The sequence below is a fragment of the Capricornis sumatraensis genome, chromosome 1 (genome assembly GCF_032405125.1).
Source record: "Capricornis sumatraensis isolate serow.1 chromosome 1, serow.2, whole genome shotgun sequence".
NCBI lineage: Eukaryota > Metazoa > Chordata > Mammalia > Artiodactyla > Bovidae > Capricornis > Capricornis sumatraensis.
The window spans coordinates 234491001-234513873 of NC_091069.1; the positions used below are offsets into that span (position 1 = coordinate 234491001).

Below are 22873 nucleotides of genomic sequence, written 5' to 3' on the forward strand. Positions count from 1 at the left end.
CTATCACAACATTGCTTGTTAATCAGCTGTGTGTGTGTGCATGTGTACGCAGTTGCTTTAGTCGTGTCTGACTCTTCGCAACCCTGTGGACCATAGCCCACCAGCTTCTGTCCATGGGATTTTCCAGGCAAGAATACTGGAGTAACTTGCCACACCCTCCTCCAGGGGATCTTTCTGACCCAAGGACCAAACCGCCATCTCTTAGGTATCCTGCATTGGCAGGTGGGTTCTTTACCACTAGCACCACCTGGGAAGCCTGTTAATTGGCTACCTCCAGTACAAAATTGGAGAAGGCAATGGCAACCCACTCCAGTACTCTTGCCTGGAAAATCCCATGGACAGAGGAGCCTGGTAGGCTGCAGTCCATGGGGTCACTAAGAGTCAGACATGACTGAGTGACTTCACTTTAACTTTTCACTTTCATGCATTGGAGAAGGAAATGGCAACCCACTCCAGTGTTCTTGCCTGGAGAATCCCAGGGATGGGGGAGCCTGGTGGGCTGTCGTCTATGGGGTTGCACAGAGTCGGACACGACTGAAGTGACAGCAGCAGCAATACAAAATAAAAAACTTTAAAAAACTGTCTTCCATGAAACCGGTCCCTAGTGCCAAAAGGTTGGGCATTGCTGATTTAAGCATAATAAGTAAACTTAATATTCATCCAGGGGTCACATGTACCAGTGCAGTGGGGAGCGGCTGATTCCTTCATAATATAGTAAGATACGTTTTGTATATATTGTTTAAAACAATGAATTAAAAAATAACCCAAACAGGGAAGCCTACCACATAATTTCTGAAGGGACTTCTCAGAGTAGGTCTCCCGGTCACAGCCCTTCCCAATGTAGTTGGTCTGCAGCTCCGTGGTGATCTGGATGGAGGACACGGCCCCATCGCATGTCTCCAGGTGGATGCTGGGGAACAGGGGCACGCTCCCTGAGCCAGGCTGGTACTCAATCCTCTTGGTCCAGTCTGAGTAAACAAGGAAAGAGTTACCGTCAGTCAGGTGCAGACAGTTCTGCTGCAATATGTGCTTTGAAAATGTACATTTGTTCCAACACAGTTGATACCTTGGGAGAAGGAAATGGCAACCCACTTCATTCTTCTTGCCTGGAGAATCCCATGGACTAAGGATAGGCCTAGCAGGCTACAGTCCATGGGTTCACAAGAGTTGGGCAGACTTAGCAACTAAATCACCACAATCGATACATTAGGAAATGATTCGAGGATAACGGGGATTTTCACATTTGCTTATGCAAGATTTTGTCCCCAAGAAATACTAGGTGAATTCAGAAATCCACGCCTGGCTGAGCTAAGCCACATAGGAAGGCACAAAACAGGCCCATGTACAGACCTCAAAACATCTACCAGCTACTCCACTCGCCATGTATAATGAGCCACACCTGCCTGCAGCGCAGTTACAACTTTCTGTGTCATTCAGAAAACCCTCTTCACAATAATGCATCAGCTTCAATCCTTCCTGTAGCCACCACCACAAGCAACCCTCAGGTCTCTTCAAGGTAAGGTACCGTATTTATTGTAGTACTTATATATTTGTTAATCATTTAACCTGTGTAAAACTATGCTGGTGTTGTTTGTGTGTGTGTGTCTTTTTTGAAAATAAGGTTGGCTTTTAATTTTCTTTGTTATTATTTCTGACTATGCTGGGCCTTTCTTCCTGTGCATGGGCTTTCTCTAGCTGTGGTGAAGGGGTGTTGTGTACTCTCTGGTTGCCATGTGCAGGCCTCTCACAGCAGGGGCTTCCCTTGTTGCACAGCACAGACTCTAGAACTTTGGCTCAATAGTGGTGCACTGGCTTGCTGCCCTGGGGCATGTGGGATCTTCTAGGACCAGGGATTGAACCCGTGTCCCCTGCCTTGGCAGGTGAGTTCCCAACCACTGGACCTCCAGGGAAGTCCCTTTGTCTTTTCTTATGCATCACCGATGATGTTTCTGACTGTTGAGTCCCTCGTCCCATTTTTCCCAGCAAGGTGATTTTCAGGAATGCATACACCTTGCCACAAGCAAACAAACAAACAAAAAGAAACCAAGGTAATTCAGGATTCCATGAGGCCATGGGGTTAAGCACAATGATTCCTTCCCTTTCAGGACTGTGACTTAAGTAGGGCTGATGGTCTTATCCCTGCATTTTAGTGGAAAAATAACTTGGAGACATCAAAGTGTGGGAGAGGAACAAAATCACAATCAAAATGACACCACACAAAAAAGAGCAATCAACAAAAATAAACACTGAGAGTGAGTGTACACAAGAACTGATTGAAACAACAATAGTGGAGAGTCAGAGTCTAGGCAAGGCCACGCTCATGGTGACTGGCAACAGCCCTTGCTGACAATACATGAGTCGTGGATACTATTATGTATGACTCTCAAACCGTTTATCACTTTGCTAGGTGGTATCTCTTTTTAAAAAGTTTTTTTATGTGAACCATTTTTAAAAAGTTTTTGTTGAATTTGTTACAATATTGCTTCTATTTTATGTTTTTTTTTTTTTTTGTTTTTTTTTGGTCTGGAGGCATGTAGGATTTTAGCTCCTGGACCAGGGATTGAACCTGTACCCCATTCATCGGAAGGCAAAGTCTCAACCACAGAACAACCAGGGAAGTCCCCGGATGGTGTCTTTACGCCAAGGTAAAAATGAATATCTATGGATTGCCTGCCTCACCCTTGGGAAACTCAGAGAGTCTTGCATTTAGGATCATTCATCAGCCACCAAGGGGCTCCCTGAAAATACCCATTGGCTGCTGGCCGCCATCTTGAGGAAACCAGCGGAGTGAAAGGGCTGGGCTTAGGGACAGATGGCTTTGTTCAGTGAGCAAACATGTGTTTGAGCTTCTTATGTACCCAGCTTTGCAAGGAGTCTGAAAGGGTCCCTGCGTTGTGGAGCTGAGAGAGAGACAAGCAATGAATACCCCATGCTGTCCTATCGCGGAGGGTAAGTGTTAGGACCAAACAGGCGCCATGACAGGCTTCAGGGGGCCAAGGCAGGCCTAAGTCTCCTTTACAGCGGGGCTGAGTTATTGCCAAGGAGGAGCTGAGATCATCCTCTGCCGGCACCAGGACTCGACCAATCAGTATACTCCCTGTAGCCTGGTTCAAGCTTATCAGGACGAGGATGAAAACCCCCTAAGAAAGCCCGCGCGCGCGAAAATCTAGCCAATTAGTAGATGCTAAGGAACCCTTGCAACCAATCCGCCCCTGCCAACTCCCTTCTTTGTCTTAAACCTATAAATACTGCTGTAATTCAGGGCTCCGGGCCCTTGCTCCACTCCACTGCACTGGATGTGACTTGGGCCCTGGCTCGAGCTAGCAATAAATTCCCTTTTTGCGTTTACATTGCCGTGGATGTCTTGTTTTCTCAGCTGTGGGGACTTGGACTGCGGGCATAACAGTAAGTGCTATGAAAGGAAAAGTGGTGACAGAGAGGAGCTTCTTTAGATGGAGAGAGTTCCTGTCTGAGCTGACACCTGAATGTCAAGGATCAAAGCCCATGGGGAGCCTCAGAGAAGCTTGTTTGAAGTAAAGGCAGAAACCATCTTGGCTTGACTCCATCAGGTCAGGAAGTTCTTGGGCAGGTTATTGAAGGTCTCCAAGCCTCAGACACCTTATCAGTGCAGTGGGGAGCACAGTGTGGGGCTGAGGACTAGGGGCAACCATGTGGGCCTGGCAGGCAGTAGGGCTCCAATCCTTGCTATTCCTTCCCCAGGGAGGAAAGGAGATGCTCGCACCCCCTGCACATTCCACATAACCCGGCAATCTGGGTTTAGCTCTGAATCCCCACGTTAACCAACCACCCTTTAATGTATATTTTGGAGTCATGAGCAAAGATTTAACACCACATTGTCAGGTTTATCACCAGGAAACCTGCTATGGGATGATTTTTGTTTGTTTTTAAATGAAATTTTATTGGCGTATCCTTGCTTTGCAACGTTTCCACTGTACAGCAAAGGGAAGCAGCCATACATATACACATATTCACTCCTTTCTGGATTTTCTTCCCACTGAAAGGATGTTTAGATGACAATGACTATAGGTAAAAGAGAATACACCCTATTACATGTCTTTCCTCAGAGCCCCCGGGAGCTGTGTCTGGAATGGCCCATTACCCCCTGGAGGATAAGACCATGGAGTTGCTATAGCCCATGTGGCCCCAGGTCAGTCTAAAGGACAAATCACTGGCAGACAGGAGGGCTTTTTGTCTGATATATCTGAAAGTCACAGTGCTGGAAGCAGCAGCCCACACATGACCAGGCTCGTCTCAACCTAGGTTCAAAATGTTGCATATCTCTGTGCATTCGGTCATGCAATTTCTTCTGCATGGAGCTCCCTTTCTATTCCTTTCTATCTGTTACCTCTACCACATAACTTTCAGGATATCTCCAGTCTGGAGAGAAACCCTCCTCTGTGCCCTCACAGCATTCTCAACAGTAGAGTCCAAGCTGATGGCAACTCTGAATCCCCATGATGCTTCACAATGCTCTGCACAGGGCAGATACTCACTAGACAGTGGTAGGAAGCATGAATGGGTCTTGTAGGATATCACTGGAATGATCCATTTATGTGCCTTCCCCTTCTTGTAACTAGGAACTCTTTAAAGGCAGGAATTGTGAGTTTATTTCTGATCCCTCCACACCATGCTCTGAGCCCAGGAAATAGTTTCCAGGTGGATCTGGGGAGCCCCAGAGACCTAACCTTGACTTCAGCCGTGGCAGCCTTTCTTGAGCCACAGACAGAACCCATAGCCTATTTGTAGCTCCGCTGGTGCTTTCTCTGTCTTCCCCTACTCTCGCTCTACAGAAACAACCATCCCAACAGAAGCCATCACATGTTTGCTTCTCTTTGTTCTCAGTAAGGCAATTGGTCCATAAATGATAATGGAAGAATATCTTCCCAGTAACAAGACATGGTAACAAGGAAGAGGCTGCTCTCCTTCCCTTCCTCACTCCTCTCTCTCTGCATCATCCTTCTCTTTAGAGATGCAATTAAAGAAGATCAGAGAAATGGTTCTGTGCAGGGTGCCCATGGTATGGCCCTACATCACCAGTTCTTGAGTCTCTTGCTAGTGGGTGAGAGATTCCTCACAACATCTACTTCTGGAAGCCTCTTCTGTTTAGAAGCCCAAGACATTCCTGGTATTGGTGTTCTGTGAGGGCCGTGTGCATCTCTTTCTCATCTAGGTATATTAGTGGTTATCTTTGATGAGAAATTCCAGCCCAAGACTTTTTAGGAGTGTAAGTACCAGAGCAAATAAATAACAAGGCTGTATATTGTCACCCTGCTTATTTAACTTATATGCAGAGTACATCATGTGAAATTTCAGGCTGGATGAAGCACAAATTGGAATAAAGTTTGCTGGGAGAAATATCAATGACCTCAGATATGCAGATGACACCACCCTTATGGCAGAAAGAGAAGAGGAACTAAAGAGCCTCTTGATGAAGGTGAAAGAGGAGAGTGAAAAAGCTGGCTTAAAGCTCAACATTGAAAAAACTAAGATCATGGCATCCAGTCCCATTATGTCATGACAAATAGATGGGTAAACCATGGAAATAGTGACAGACTTTATTTTCTTGGGTTCCAAAATCATTGCAGATAGTGACTGCAGCCATGAAATAAAAAAATGCTTGTTCCTTGGAAGAAAAGGTATGAAAAACCTAGACAGCATATTAAAAAGCAGAGACATTATTTTGCCAACAAAATCCATCTAGTCAAACCTATGGTTTTTCCAGTAGTCATGTATGGATGTGAGAGTTGGACCATAAGGAAAGCTGAGTGGCAAAGAATTGATGCTTTTGAACTATGGTGTTGGAGAAGACTCTTGAAAGTCCCTTGGACAGCAAGGACATCAAACCAATCAATCTTAAAGGAAATCAGTCCTGAATATTCATTGGAAGGACTGATGCTGAAGCTGAAATGCCAATACTTTGACCCCCTAATGCAAAGAACTGACTTATTGGAAAATACCCTGATGCTGAGAAAGATTGAAGGCAGGAGGAGAAGGGGATGGCAGAGGACGAGATGGTTAGATGGCATCACCGACTCAATGGACATTAGTTTGAGCAAGCTTCAGGAGCTGGTGAAGGGAAGCCTGGCGTGCTGCAGTCCATGGGGTCACAAAAAGTCGGACACGACTGAGCGACTGAAGTGAACTGAACAGTGGAGACAGAGTCCTAGCAAAGTTTTCAGTCCTTTTGGTGCCTTTGGTTAAGGGGGCAAGGCCCTCTCCAAGGAGAAATCAGGCAGAAAAGAATTTTAAGAACATCACACCTGCTAGCATCTTTTGTGATCTCATGAGGCGTGTTTTTGAGGGCTTATGGAGAACAGGCAAATTGCAACCATCCGTAAAAGAAGTCAATGAAGCTTTCCGAGTGTTGCATCCTTGAGATAGTGGGAAGCTCACACAAACATCTCTCATTTTCCAAGAAAGGGCGGGGGTTGAAGAGAGCAAAAGGCAAGTCATCAAACTTACTGTTTGCCACATGAAGTATCTATTCATTTTCATTTTCTGGAGGATAGATGGCTGGATGACTAAGAGTATGACCTCTAAATTCAGGGTGCCTGGATTCAGATTCCAACCTTCTCACTTCCTGTGTGGACTCTGAGTAAACCACCTACCCACCTTGAGCCTGAATAAAAATAGCATCTACCACCCAGGATCTGGGGAGATTAAATGCTGAATCATTTCAGCCTCAAACACAATGGACACATTCATCAGATATAGTATTAATGTTGTTAATTGATTATGTATTCAGTAACATTTATTACAGGAAATAAGAGGACATACAATTATTAGCAGCTACAAGATGCTAAGTGCTGTGACATCTGTTCTTTCATTTAATCCTCCCAGCGACCCAGTGAGTGGGTGTTACTATCTGAATAGTGCATATGGCAAAACTGTGGCTGAGAGTTTGGTGTGACTTGCTCAAGGCTATATAGTTCTTTTACAAGAACTCCTCTATGATTCTGAGGATTTGCTGGGACTGAGAATGGTGATTTTTACAGATTCACCTTTGAATATTCAGTTTACATGGATAAATTTTTTTTAATGATAATTTCTGATGATGGTAAAGGGTCAAGGAATATTGTCAGTTTCATCAATGCTTGACCTTGGGGGCAGTTGCAGGGGTCGAGGGGCTGCTTTGATACCGAAGACTTGAAGAAATCTGGGTTTGAACCTCATCTCACCCAAATTCGGGTCATGTGACCTTTGCAAAGCAGTTATCTTTGGGCCTCTGTGGCCTCACCTGTAGATCTGAGATACTTATACCTCCTCATGGGCTTGATGTATGCATTGAAGGCTAAGGGCCCAACAGAGCGACCTTCCCCCTTGATACCTCATGATAGAAACATCCCACTTTGGTTCACAAGCTTCCTAAACTTCTCTGAACTATCCCACTTGGAAACAAAATCTTTTTGGAAAGAAAATCATTTCAATTCATGAAAGATCTAGAGACTAGTTAATGAACTGTTGTTCATTTTTTTTTCTTAAATAAAGAGAAAAGAAGTAGACCACCTATTGTTTTAAAACTTGGGCTCAATGACATCATAAACATTCTTGGAAAGGTTACCCTGGAGTGTCTTCAGGAATTAAATTCCCTCTCAAGGGATTAAAGATTTAGAAATGGGATGAATGTATTATAACTCCTGCTGAATTTGGGGATCATATATTTTCTCATTAGGAAAAGATTAACTACTTAGAACTCTCTTATTAGATGCCTGGAGGTGGAAAAAAGCTAAGCTGAGACTTCTGGAAAGCACAGGCTTTATGGGCTCTTGTAATTCAAGACACTCGGTAAATCGTTCCAACTCTATACTCAAAAGTGACACAGGAGGAGGGAAGGGAAAGACACAGGTGTGTCTGATGCTTCTTTTTCCTTAACTGTGCAAGTTCAAGGGCCTCCAGCTCTTCCTAGTCTCAGTTCCTAGCAGAGGAAGAAGCATCAGGTTGTCCAGGAAATTGCTGCATTCATACAAAATAAATGGCTGGATGTGGGGATGCTGGGGAGGGGGAGGGATAGGAAAGGGGTTGTCCTGATCAGGGACTGTTTAGGCAGCTGATATTCTAACCAGACTGTAGGTGTCAACCACCTGGCATCTTTCAAGTCTTTCTTCCAGGGATGGGTGACTTTGATTTGGTACTCAGGGACTTCCTTTCCTACTGGGAGAAGCTCAGGAGGTATACATGCTTACAGGGAGCATCTTTATCTTCACTGGCATCCAGTGCACCTGAGCTGGGGGTGAGTGAAGAGGTAGAGATGGGCTGGAGAGGTAAGTGGAGGTCAGATGATAAATGCTGGCTAAGAGGTTTGGGTTTCATCTTAGGACCAGTGAAGAGCTATAACTGGGTGTTTAGTGCGGGTATGAAGAATGCAGACTGTCCTTTGGAAATGTCACTTAGCAGCTAGATTAGGTCTGGTGTTCAGAACACTAAAATATCTCCGATTGCCACCTCAAGATCAAGACACACAGGAAATCCCATGGACAGAGGAGCCTGGAGGCTACAGTCCATGGAGTTGCAGAGTCTGGCATGACTTAGCAACAAAACAACAATACCAACAAACGCAAAGCACCAGGAACAGACAGCTCCTGCTGCTCCTCCTATCATCAGTCTTGTATCGTTCTTCTTATTATTCTGATGCTATGCATTTACTGAGCACCTACTATGGGCCAAGCAGAGCCCCAGGCATGGGAGACAGAAAAGCGTAACTCATGAGCCCTAACTCAGAGGCACTGACAGGCAGTAAGGGCAGTGACAGGCACACAGCCAGCTTTAAGGCAGACAGAGGGACAAAAAGCAGACCCCAGAGAACAAAGAAGAGGTAACCATACTGACTAGCGTGAACAAAGGAGGCTTCCTGGAGGAAGTGACCTGGACTTTCTTTTAGCAAAGGTTGTATTATTATTTAAGTGTGACAAGGCCAACAGATCAGGATATAACTGCCATTGAAAAGAGAGTTTGTTATACTCACAAGTCCCCAGTAGAGGGGGGTCCCCCACCACTGGGCATGCATGGAGAATCACCAGGGATAGTTAAGAGGTAGACGGAGAGGAAAAATCTGTGGGCAAGAGCCTGTGCTATGGTTTGCATGGAAGGAAGAGGTCAGGCAAGGTAGGCAGCCTTAGAGTCACCTGGTTTGTATAATTTCAGTGGCCTCTGGGGCATGGAGCTGTCCCTAGCTGTCTGGTACCTGGCCCTGGGGTGATTAGTACAGGTAAATGTTGGCTGGAATGTGAGACCCTGATAAAAGAGGTGGGTGGGATGTAGGTTCTGGGTTGGTTGGTCAGTGCCTGAAAAGCAAAAGGGTAAGTTGTTCATTCTCTCAAGGAATTCGCTGGTTGAGGGGGCAGTCTCTCCAGGCTCAGCCAGGCCCTGGTTGTCCAAGCACCAGGATGCAGGCAGTAGAAGGCATGGTTAGCACAGCACTGCAGGATGCGGGGCACACGGTGGGCAGAGATAATTGGAGGGGGTCCCCACCATGGCCTTGGGGCTGTACAATAACAAGCAGTGCTGCTTAGATGGAAAATGATATGAATGGTGCTCTCCACGCAGCTGCCTGGTGGGACTCAGCAAGTGTAGACAAACGTAAGTTCAGGAGTGGGCATCTAGGAGGCCTAAGCAACTTTGGGCCAGATTACAAGGGACTTGAGTGCTGGGCCAGGAAGTGAGCTTTTTGATAAAAGAGTGACAAGAGCCAGCTTCTGAGACCCTCTTCATGTCCCCTCTCCCCGCAGGGCTCCTGGAGCGAAGTCCTCAGAATCCCAGCCTGACTTTGGTTAGAGCCGTGGTGATGCTTAGACAACGGAGTACAGACGTGAGGGAGGAGGAGTCAGATGCCTGCCTCCTCTGCCTGCCAGCTACTGCACCTTGCGCAAGACGCTCCTTGTCTGTAAAATGGGGAGAAATTACAACTATGCCTCATGGAACTGGTGTGGAGATAAGGTTAGATCATATATGTGGTAAAGCCAGGACTTGTGCCAAGCCTATAGGACTCCAAAACTCAACCTCTAAAAGGAATCCTGGCTTTTCTGAGTTCATTTTCTTTTAACATTTTCTCTACTGCTGTTGTGGGTCTATAAGCATGAGATGGGACATTTAGCTGGAAGGGATCAGAGGCTGGGCATCCAGTCCTGGCTCCAAGACCAGCTTCATGTACAGAAGGGCTCCATGCTTGGTGTAACACTCTGCTGTCACTGTCTTGAAAATCATTTTGACCCCAATAGCTGCCTTTCCAGCTGAATAACCTTGGGCATGTCCCTTCATGTTTCTGAGCCTCAGTTTCTTCATCTGTAGAATGGGAATATTAATTAACTAATCCAAAGAGAGGAGTCCAGGCTTTGGGTTCAGACTAGGTGTAAGTCCTAGGTCTACCTATTGCTACCATGTACTGGGGGGCCTGTCAGCTCCTTTCCTGCCAAAGTTTACTCATGCAAACACTGGTGATATTATCGCCTATTTCAGAGCTGTTGAAAGGGTTTATATCAGATGATACATGCAAACTAGTTAGCCTGGGCCCAATACATAAGACATACATCTCTTTTTAAGCATTAAATTATGTGATTTTCCCTTCCCCAATTAAAAACAATTACACCGAGGCACACTTTCAAAAGAAAGAAAACACAAACTCTCTAAACTCAATTACAAATATAAGGAATCCTCTCCCTTCCTTCATTACTGACCCCTTTCCATTTACTATACTTATCTTCACAAGAGCATTTTAGTAGTTTTTAATTCTTACTAAAAAGAGAGATCTTAATTAACTACAAAAAAAGAAGGAGGGAAGAGAAAAAAATACCCACGTTTCAGATCAGGAGGTACAACTCAGAGCAGCCCTTTGCCTGGTGCTCAGTCCCTGCCACCCCGGTGGCTGGTCCTTCTCTTCCTCCAGGTCCCAAATCACATGTGACCTTGTAAAGGAGGTTTTCTGGGTCTCATCTTGGTGATGACCCCTACCTCCACCCAACTCCTGCCTGGCCTTTCCCACTGAGAATTAGACTCAGCTATCATCTATTCATGTACTGGAGCATAACTTGTACATCACTCTGCAGGGCCGGGCGCATAACTGGTGTTCAATAGATATGTAAGAAATGAGTGAATGATTAGATATATGAAAATCAAAACACACACACTCACACACAGACTCACACACACATTCACACATTCTAATTTGGCTGCCTAATGCAGGGAAGCTAGACTGCCAGGCATTAAAATGGGAAGGATCCTAGATGTAGCTGCTGTGTGTGTGTGTGTGTGTGTGCGCGCGCGAGCGTGCGTGTGCATTTGTGTGTACACACATACATATACACTTCAGCCTGAGTGTCTGTGGATGAGTGTGTATGATGATGAAACTGTACTTACATGCGACTCCAATTTTGGAAACCCTCATGTATTTGCAACCTTTTTAGTCCCCCAAGACCTCTCAATAAATGTCAGAGGAGACAACCAGTAATTTGTCCTCAAATTTTGTCCTGCCTGTGAAGTTCTCTTTAATTTCTTGATGATAGAAGGGGTTTAATTTCATCCCAAGTCACCACCTTGATTACCAAATCCTCGGTCTGAGAAAACCCTCACGTCATCACCTGGGCGATTTCAAAGTCAGGCATGTGGGTGGACACTTTCAGGCCTTATTCTGGAAGCATCCGGGCAACTGCAGATAGTTTCCTGCCCAATAGCTCCTTGACAAAATCTGGGGCTTCTATCATAGCCTCTTCCCTGGCCTAGTATTGTCAGCCAGGAGAACCAGTACCATGAGGTAAGTAAGGATCACATAAAGATGCTTATATCAGATTAAATGGTGAAGATCTGCATGGTGCATGGGCATGCTCATTTGTGTCCAACTCTTGGCAGTCCCATGGACTGTAGCCCACCAGGCTCCCCTGTCCAGGGGATTTCTCAGGCAAGAGTACTGGCGTGGGTTGCCATTTCCTACTCCAGGGGATCTTCCTGACCCAGGAATCACACCCACATCTCTAGGGTCTCCTGCTTTGCCAGGCAGATTCTTTACCACTGCACCATCTGAGAACCCCAAGCCTAAACCATTTCTGATTTTGTGGAGGGCAAAGGAAACAACAGATTCTGGGACAATGCTACTCATTGTGGTCCATAGATGGGTGTGGCCTTGGAGTGCTTTTATAGGTCTGCCATAGAAATCCAGGGTAACATTAAAAAAAATTTTATAGCAATTTGACAGGATGATTTTATGTTTATCAAATCTAATAATACTTTAAAAATTGGCTTACATTTTGAATGTCTTTGCTATTTATTTTATTTTTCTAGAAATTTGTCTCTTCTTGTTTTTAAAGAATTAAGGTCCATGATGATTGGGAAAAAAACCAATCCTTCACCATAGGGATTTGAGAAATACAATAGGGAAGAACAAACCTGACTGTCTATTAGATCTGTTTCTTTTAATTTAACCTTTGTATTCGATTTTTTTGCTACAAGAATATTGCTAATACCCTGAAATATACATGATAACCTATTCTCAATGATCTAACCTTTAAGAGTAAAACAGTTTCCCGCTTATATAGAGATAAGAAATTACAGAATAGAGAATAACATTTGTCTTATTGGAGGTCTGTAGAAGCATCATGACCTGACCTACATGCATAGTTGCAAGGACAAAGGATCCCAACACCAAGATGTTTGCAACAACCAACCACACTCCCTCTCCTTTTAGTATAAGAGCAGCCTGAATTCTAACTCTGAAAAAATAGTTGTTTGGGACACCAGTTGACCATCTTCTTGGTCTGCTGACTTTCTGATAAAGTCGCTATTCCTTGTCCCAACAACTTGTCCCTTGATTTATTGACCTGTCAGGCAGTGAGCAGCATGAGCTTAGATTCAGTCCAGAAGAACTACTCTAGATAATATCCTATCTATTTCCTAAAACTTACATCCATAGACTTCAAATCTAGAAGGCAATACTTCAGAGCACGGTAACATGTTACCCTATATATCTACAGGGCTACTAATGACCTTCTGCTTCTGAATTTTAGAGGATTCCTGAGATCAAACTCTTTCCACTCCAGGTTTTTTAAAACTCCTTTTTAAACATTAATTTATTTATCTTAATTGAGGCTAATTACTTTACAATATTGTGCTTGTTTTTGCCATAAGTTGACATAAATCAGCCAAGGGTATATATGTGTGCCCCATTCTGAACCCCCCTCTCACCTCCCTCCCCATCCCATCCCTCTGGGTTGTCCCGGTGTACCAGCTTTGCATGCTGTTTCATGCATTGAACTTAGACTGGTGATCTATTTCACAAATGGTAATATACATGTTTCAATGTTATTCTCTCAAATCATCCCACCCTCAACTTTTCCCACAGAGTCCAGAAGTCTGTTCTTTACATCTGTGTCTCTTTTGCTGTCTTGTATATAGGGTCATTGTTACCATCTTCCTAAATTCCATCAGTTCAGTTCAGTCGCTCAGTTGTGTCCGACTCTTCGTGACCCCATGAATCACAGCTTTCCAGGCCTCCCTGTCCATCACCAACACCCAGAGTACACTCAAACTCACGTCCATCGAGTCTGTGATGCCATCCAGCCATCTCATCCTATGTCACCCTCTTCTCCTCCTGCCCCAATCCCTCCCAGCATCAGAGTCTTTTCCAGTGAGTCAACTCTTCGCATGAGGTGGCCAAAGTAATGAAGTTTCAGCTTCAGCATCATTCCCTCCAAAGAAATCCCAGGGTGGATCTCCTTCAGAATGGACTGGTTGGATCTCCTTGCAGTCCAAGGGACTCTCAAGAGTCTTCTCCAACACCACAGTTCAAAAGCATCAATTCTTCGGCGCTCAGCCTTCTTCACAGTCCAACTCTCACATCCATATATAACCACGGGAAAAATCATAGCCTTGACTAGACTGACCTTTGTTGGCAAAGTAATGTCTCTGCTTTTCAATATGCTATCTAGGTTGATCATAACTTTTCTTCCAAGGAGTAAGTGAAGTGAAGTCGCTCAGTCGTGTCCGACTATTTGTGACCCCATGGACTGTAACCTATCAGGCTCCTCTGTCCACTGGATTTTCCAGGCAATAGTACTGGAATGGATTGCCATTTCCTTCTCCAGAGGATCTTCCCGACCCAGGGATCGAATCCGGGTCTCCCGCATTGTAGACAGAAGCTTAACCGTCTGAGCCACCAGGGAAGTCCCCAAGGAGTAAGTGTCTTTTAATTACATGGCTGCAATCACCATCTGCAGTGAGTTTGGAGCCCCCCAAAATAGAGTCTGACACTGTTTCCACTGTTTCCCCATCTATTTCCCATGAAGTGATGGGACCGGATGCCATGATCTTCATTTTCTGAATGTTGAGGTTTAAACCAACTTTTTCACTCTCCTCTTTCACTTTCATCATGAGGATTTTTAGTTCCTCTTCACTTTCTGCCATAAGGGTGGTGTCATCTGCACATCTGAGGTGATTGATATTTCTCCCGGAAATCTTGATTCCAGCTTGTGCTTCTTCCAGTCCAGCATTTCTCATGATGTACTCTGCATAGAAGTTAAATAAGCAGGGTGACAATATACAGCCTTGACATAATCCTTTTCCTATTTGGAACCAGTCTGTTCCATGTCCAGTTCTAACTGTTGCTTCCTGACCTGCATATAGGTTTCTCAAGAGGCAGGTCAGGGGGTTTGGTATTCCCATCTCTCTCAGAATTTTCCACAGTTTATTGTGATCCACATTGTCAAAGGCTTTGGCATAGTCAATAAAGCAGAAATAGATGTTTCTCTGCAACCCTCTTGCTTTTTCCATGATCCAGCGGATGTTGGCAATTTGATCTCTGGTTCCTCTGCCTTTTCTAAAACCAGCTTGAACATCTGGAAGCTCATGGATCACGTACTGCTGAATATTGGCTTGGAGAATTTTGAGCATTACTTTACTAGCATGTAAGATGAGCGCAATTGTGGGGTAGTTTAAGCATTCTTTGGCATTGCCTTTCTTTGGGATTGGAATGAAAACTGACCTTTTCCAGTCCTGTTTTCCATTGTTGAGTTTTCCAAATTCGCTGGCATATTGAGTGCAGAACTTTCACAGCATCATCTTTCAGGATTTAAAATGGCTCACTGGAATTCAATCACCTTCACTAGCTTTGTTCATAGTGATGCTTTCTAAGGGCCCCTTGACTTCACATTCCAGGATGTCTGGCTCTAGGTGAGTGATCACACCATCATGATTATCTGGGTCGTGAAGATCTTTTTTGTACAGTTCTTCTGTGTATTCTTGCCACCTCTTCTTAATATCTTCTGCTTCTGTTAGGTCCGTACCATTTCCATCCTTTATTGAGCCCATCTTTGCATGAAATATTCCCTTGCTGTCTCTAATTTTCTTGAAGAGATCTCTAGTCTTTCCCATTCTGTTCTTTTCTTCTATTTCTTTGCATTGATCACTGAAGAAGGCTTTCTTATCTCTCCTTGCTATTCTTTGGAACTCTGCATTCAGATGCTTGTATCTTTCCTTTTCTCCTTTGGTTTTCACCTCTCTTCTTTTCACAGCTATTTGTAAGGCCTCCCCAGAAAGCCATTTTGCTTTTTTGCATTTCTTTTCTATGGGGATGGTCTTGATCCCTGTCTCCTGTACAATGTCACGAACTTCATTCCATAGTTCATCAGGCACTCTATCTATCAGATCTAGTCCCTTAAATCTATTTCTCACTTCCACTGTATAATCGTAAGGTATTTGATTTAGGTCATCCCTGAATGGTCTAGTGGTTTTCCCTACTTTCTTCAATTTAAGTTTGAATTTGGCAATAAGGAGTTCATGATCTGAGCCACAGTCAGCTCCTGGTCTTGTTTTTGTTGACTGTATAGACTAAATTCCATATATATGTGTTAATATACTGTATTGGTGTTTTTCTTTCTGACTTACTTCACTCTGTATACTAGGGTCCAGTTTCATCCACCTCATTAGAACTGACTCAAATATGGTCTTTTTAACAGCTGAGTAATACTCCATTGTGTTTATGTACCAGAGCTTTCTTATCCATTCATCTGCCGATGGGCATCTAGCTTGCTTCCATGTCCTAGTCCACTGCAGTTTTACAGCCATCATTGCTTCTCACCTGGACCAATCACTACAGCAAGTTCCTACTTTACCTCTCTTTTTGACTTTCTAATCTACAGAAGAAATGGAGTAGCCATCATGGTCAATGAAGAGTCTGAAATGCAGCACTTGGATGCAATCTCAAAAATGACAGAATGATCTCTGTTCGTTTCCAAGGCAAACCATTCAATATCACCGTAATCCAAGTCTATGCCCCAACCAGTAATGCTGAAGAAGCTGAAGTTGAATGGTTCTATGAAGACCTACAAGACCTTGTAGAACTAACACCCAAAAAAGATGTCCTTTTCATTATAGGGGACTGGAATGCAAAAGTAGGAAGTTAAGACACACCTGGAGTAACAGGCAAATTTGGCCTTGGAATGCGGAATGAAGCAGGGTAAAGACTAATAGAGTTTTGCCAAGAAAATGCACTGGTCATAGCAAACACCCTCTTCCAACAACACAAGAGAAGACTCTACACATGGACATCACCAGATGGTCAACACCAAAATCAGATTGATTACATTCTTTGCAGCCAAAGACGGAGAAGCTCTATACAGTCAGCAAAAAAAATCCAAAACAAAACAAAACAAAAAAACACTGGGAGCTGACTGTGGCTCAGATCATGAACTCCTTATTGCCAAACTCAGACTTAAATTGAAGAAAGTAGGGAAAACAGCTAGACCATTCAGGTATGAACTAAATCAAGTCCCTTACGATTATACAGTGGAAATGAGAAATAGATTTAAGGGACTAGATCTGATGATAGAGTGCCTGATGAACTATGGAATGAAGTTTGTGACATTGTACAGGAGACAGGGATCAAGACCATCCCCATAGAAAAGAAATGCAAAAAAGCAAAATGGCTTTCTGGGGAGGCCTTACAAATAGCTGTGAAAAGAAGAGAGGTGAAAACCAAAGGAGAAAAGGAAAGATACAAGCATCTGAATGCAGAGTTCCAAAGAATAGCAAGGAGAGATAAGAAAGGCTTCTTCAGTGATCAATGCAAAGAAATAGAAGAAAAGAACAGAATGGGAAAGACTAGAGATCTCTTCAAGAAAATTAGAGACAGCAAGGGAACATTTCATGCAAAGATGGGCTCGATAATGGACAGAAATGGTATGGACCTAACAGAAGCAGAAGATATTAAGAAGAGGTGGTAAGAATATACAGAAGAACTGTACAAAAAAGATCTTCATGACCTGGATAATCACGATAGTGTGATCACTCACCTAGAGCCAGACATCTTGGAATGTGAAGTCAAGGGGGCCTTAGAAAGCATCACTATGAACAAAACTAGTGGAGGTGATGGCATTCCAGTGGAGCTATTTCAAATCCTGAAAGATGATGCTGTGAAAGTGCTGCACTCAATATGCCAGCACATTTGGAAAACTCAGCAGTGGCCACAGGACTAGAAAAGGTCAGTTTTCATTTCAATCCCAAAGAAAGGCAATGCCAAAGAATGCTCAAACTACTGCACAGTTGAGCACATCTCACATGCTAGTAATGTAATGCTCAAAATTCTCCAAGCCAGGCTTCAACAATTCGTGAACCATGAACTTCCTGATGTTCAAGCTGGTTTTCAAAAAGGCAGAGGAACCAGAGATCAAATTGCCAACATCTGCTGGATCATGGAAAAAGCAAGAGAGTTCCAGAAAAACATCTATTTCTGCTTTATTGACTATGCCAAAGCCTTAGACTGTGTGGATCACAATAAACTGTGGAAAATTCTGAGAGAGATGGGAATACCAAACCCCCTGACCTGCCTCTTGAGAAACCTATATGCAGGTCAGGAAGCAACAGTTAGAACTGGACATGGAACAACAGACTGGTTCCAAATAGGAAAAGGAGTATGTCAAGGCTGTATATTGTCACCCTGCTTATTTAACTTCTATGCAGAGTACATCATGATAAATGCTGGACTAGAAGAAACACAAACTGGAATCAAGATTGCTGGGAGAAATATCAATCACCTCAGATATGCAGATGATACCACCCTTATGGCAGAAAGTGAAGAGGAACTAAAAATCCTCTTGATGAAAGTGAAAGAGGAGCGTGAAAAAGTTGGTTTAAACCTCAACATTCAGAAAATGAAGATCATGGCATCTGGTCCCATCACTTCATGGGAAATCGATGCGGAAACAGTGGAAACAGTGTCAGACTTTATTTTTTTGGGCTCCAAACTCACTGCAGATGGTGAGTGAAGCCATGAAATTAACAGACACTTACTCCTTGGAAGGAAGGCTATTATCAACCTAGATAGCATATTGAAAAGCAGAGACATTACTTTGCCAACTAAGGTCCATCTAGTCAAGGCTATGGTTTTTCCAGTAGTCACGTATGGATGTGAGAGTTGGACTGTGAAGAAGGCTGAGCATTGAAGAACTGATGCTTTTGAACTGTGGTGTTGGAGAAGACTCTTGAGAGTCCCTTGAACTGCAAGGAGATCCAACCAGTCCATTCTAAAGGAGATCAGCCCTGGAATTTCTTTGGCAGGAGTGATGCTAAAGCTGAAACTCCATTACTTTGGCCACCTCATGTGAAGAGTTGACTCATTGGAAAAGACTTTGATGCTGGGAGGGATTGGGGGCAGGAGGAGAAGGGGACGACAGAGGATGAGATGGCTGGATGGCATCACTGACTCGATGGATGTGAGTCTGAGTGAACTCCGGGAGTTGGTGATGGCCAGGGAAGCCTGGCCTGCTGCAATTCATGGGGTTGCAAAGAGTCGGACACGACTGAGCTACTGAACTGAACTGAATCTACAGTGGTTAACATTGCCTAACCACAATATATCCAATTATTCTTCTAGGAAATCCTCCGTGATTGCTCCAGTCTAGACTGTGCTCTCTCCTCCCCAATTCACAGGCCTTGCAATTTACCTCATCTACATGGAACTCACACTGTGCTTCTCATATTCTTGTCTATACACAGATTCAGGGGCAGGGCTGGCTTCAGGAGAATCACCTGTAAAAGTTCTCAAGACAGCCTTTTGGGTCTCACCTTGGGAGATTCCAGTAGAAGGTTTTGAGGAAGAAGCCCTTGAATTTGTGATTTTAATCAACGCCCCTCCACAAAGTGATCTGGATGCAGAGACAGACTTGGAAATGCCCAGCCAAAACAATTTGCTGTTTAGTTGCTACGTTGTGTCCAGCTGTTTGCAACCCCGTGGACTGTAGCACATCAGGCTTCCCTGTCCATCACCATCTCCTGGTGAAGGCCTTGCTCACACTCATGTCCACTGAGTCAGTGATGCCATCCAACCACGTTCACCCTCTGATGTCCCCTTCTCCTTCTGCTTTCAATCTTTCCCAGCAACAGGGTCTTTTCCACTGAGTCAGCTCTTCACATCAGGTGGCCAGAGTATTGGAGCTTCAGCCAAACATACTGGGCTTTAAACTCCCACTCCATCTCTCACCGGATTCATGACTGCCAACAGTTGGGGAGGGGCCTGGGAAGGGATTTCTGTTCTCTATGCAGCATGCCCACAGGGAGATCTATTTGCTGCCTGAAAGCTGACCCAGCCGAGTAGGACTTCACACTGAATGAGCTTTGAACAAGTATTCTTTTCTTTCTTCACATTGTGTGGGTTCCACTTCTAAAAGATCTGCAGATGCAGGACGAGGGCTCTCAGTGAAGAGAACCACTTCCAGTTGTGAGGCATTAGATTATACCTCCTGACCATGTGATTGATAAAACATTTTTTTCATATATTGAGTTATAGGGAAGTCACTTTGGTTTACATGTGAGGTAACTTGAAGTTTATGCTAACTAAAATAGCCTGTTTGTGGCCTATCAAACACACAGTATACATCTGCTTTAATTATGAAAGAAAAAGGCACACTGGCCAGAAGCAAACAATGTCCATGTTAAAATAAGGATTAAATGCCCCCTCTACCTGGTACATCAATGCTGGTACTCCTCTGATGATAAGATTCCCTTCCCAGGTGCCAAAGCCATACTGCCTCGCTGTGTACATGCTGGTCTGTTCTTTTATTTTTTTTTTTGAAACCTTAAAGAAATGTAACCATGACTTGTTTAATATTCTTTGTTCTGACAAGATACAAAACTGTGAGGAAAACTCTGCTTCTCTGGAAGTTTCTCAGAGTAATCTAGGAAGCCGGCTTCTGGTTTAGACCAGTTTGACTCAAATAAAACTGTTTTCTATCCTGATTATTGATTGTTTATTGATTATTTTCATTGACACCCTCCTCCGGTGGAAGGAGTACACTTTCCTTCCCTGGTGCTTTTGGGGTTGGCCACGTGACTGGTTGTGAACAGTAGACTAAGATGTTCGTTTGCTTCTGTGATTGTTTTCCACCTGAAACTCTCACCCCTCACCTCCATCTCCATCTACCATCACGAGTTCCACAAGAGCGGGTCCATCTCCTTTGCTTAGATTTGAAATCTCCTGTGGTTGGTGCAGTTCCTAGAACACGGCTGGTTCTCACTAAATATCTGGGGAATGAACCATACGGCTGCTTCGTGGAAGGTGTCTGTGCTCACGTTCTGGGTTCTGGGAATCCTCCTGGCCCTTTGCTCTGGTCGGACTTTCTTCCTGCTGTCTTTATTCTTGGATTCTCTCCTTCCAGCCTGTCTGAACTGAGGATGCTGCTGCTGTTCTGCTGGGCTGGGTTTAGGGTTCACTCTGTGCACTGTGTCTCCAGATCTGCCTGCAGCGGAGGGCGAGGTCTGTCCTGCTCCCATGCCTGACACAGGCCCCCTTGGCACTGCACCCCAATCTGGTCAGCCCCTGGCTGTTTGCATGCTAGGAGGGAATCACTGGTCCTCTGATGGCCTTGGGAGCACCTTAGTTTTCCAACAAGCCTCTGAACTTGCTGATGTGGGGACCACTTCTTTAAAGCTTGGGTCCTCCCCCTTTCACCCTGGCTCCACATTCTCCGGGATTTTCAGTGCTGCCATCGAAGTGAACCACAGGGTGTTCAAAAACCAGGGCCCCATGCCAAATTTGGCTACTCTTACTCCCCACCCTTTTCATTCCCAGAGATTCCCAGCTCACATGTAGAAACATGTCCAGTAGAGTTGATGCTGGAAAGGTGCAGAAAGCAGGCAATTTAAGAGCAGCCATTCCGGAAGACAAGTCTCCCAAGGGGGAAATCATTAACTCAACCAACCAGGGTACTTTCTCTCGGATTTATAGAAGCTTTTCTCTCTTATGTCCAATAAACATGAGCATTTTCCAGGCAATTTTCTTATCTTGGGATGAATGCCTTATTGGTACAAGATGCAGTAGCTATTCTTCAAGAATCTTTGCTTTTATAGCCTTGAAAAGCATTTACAATGCAAGCATATGGTTTTTCAAGCACACACTTTCAGTCTTTTTGTAAAGATGGCTTATGTAAACTTTTCAGACTCCAGTCACGTAAATCTCTTTAATCGATAGATCAGTGGCACATGGTTGCAGAATTAATTTTTTTAAGCAAAAGGACCACAACTCCAGGTGATATTAGAGGACTGCAGTGTTTTTCATTTCACTGAGTGACTTTCTAAAATTGGGACCAAATTATCATTTCTTTGGAAAATATGGTACAAAGCTGCAGAGTCCATCAAATACATTGGAAATCAGAGTCCAAGTGCCCAGGAGTGGGGAGAGGTGTCCCTCACATGGATGGGCAGTGGGAGTCATCACAGATGATTAGACTGATGCTTGGCAAAACATATCTTGGGCCTCAAAATGACCATATGCTTTGGCCCAGGTGATAATACTCCTGAGAAAGTCATCCAAAATGCAGACAAAGATTTTTGCACAGATATTCACTGATAAACAGAAAAGCAGAACTGAGCTAAAGCTGGACAATCACATTGCCCCATTTGACTTCAAGAACCCCATCAGGCACACTTGACCTTCTTTGAAAGAATATTATGCAGCTGATGAGAGGGTGGTATGGTTTCATGAAGTGGGATAATACATGTGGCACTAAGTTAAGTGGGAAACGTGCAAAGTTCAAATGACTATGTATGAAGGGAGAAAAGTATACTGTAATATTGGTAATACTGAATTCATTGGATCATGGGGAACTTTTATTGTAATTATTATCTTAAAAAAATTTCTTTTCAAGGGCTTCCCAGGTGGTGCTAATGGTAAAGAATCTGCCTCCCAATGTAAGAGATGCAAGTCCAATCCCTGGGCCAGGAAGATCCCCCATGCCATGGAGCAGTTTAGCCCGTGTACCACAGCTCTAGAGCCTGGGAGCTGCAGCTGCTGAAGCTGGCGCACCCTAGAGCCTAGGCTCCACAGCAAATGAAGCCACCGTAATGAGAAGACTGCAACAAAGAGGAGCCTCCACTCACTGCAGCTAGAAAGAAGCCCACTCAGCAAACAAGACCCAGCACAGCCATAAATAAATAAATAAAATTTAAATATATATATTTAAAAATTATTTTCAAATGAGCAGGAAACACTTTATAATTTAAAATATGTCTATATTAAAAAGTTGCAGTGGTCCAATTGCTACTTATCATACAGAACTTGTAAATGCTGCTTGAAAACCGTCCCTCTCCCTTGGCCACTTGGGCAGACAGACAACCTGCCGCTTCCCTTTGCCACAGAGCTTCTGTTGGCAGGTCTGAGTGCCACCCACACACTAGGCATGGGGTGCTTTGTCTTGCATTCAGTCATGAAGGGTGTTACAAGTCCATGAGGGGCTGAGAGCCCAAAGAGCAAAAGCCTTGGAGGTTGGCAGGGAGTGACATGCTGTCACTGTTTGCTTCTGGGCCTGTAGCCTGGAAGAAGGTGGGTGAGTCAGCCCACATGTGGCTGCCATTCATGAGACCTCAGTGGGTAGATGGGCCC

At 44.2% G+C, this 22873-nt stretch overlaps 1 protein-coding gene across 1 annotated transcript in view; it reads right to left on the bottom strand.

Annotated features, from left to right (window-relative positions):
* The window catches only part of CLSTN2 (calsyntenin 2), a 449021-nt gene that overhangs the window by 115573 nt on the left and 310575 nt on the right, over positions 1–22873 (bottom strand). The window contains exon 6 of the mRNA XM_068969228.1: positions 783–968. Within this exon, the coding sequence (XP_068825329.1) occupies positions 783–968 (186 nt within the window). The remainder of the gene's footprint in view (positions 1–782; positions 969–22873) is intronic.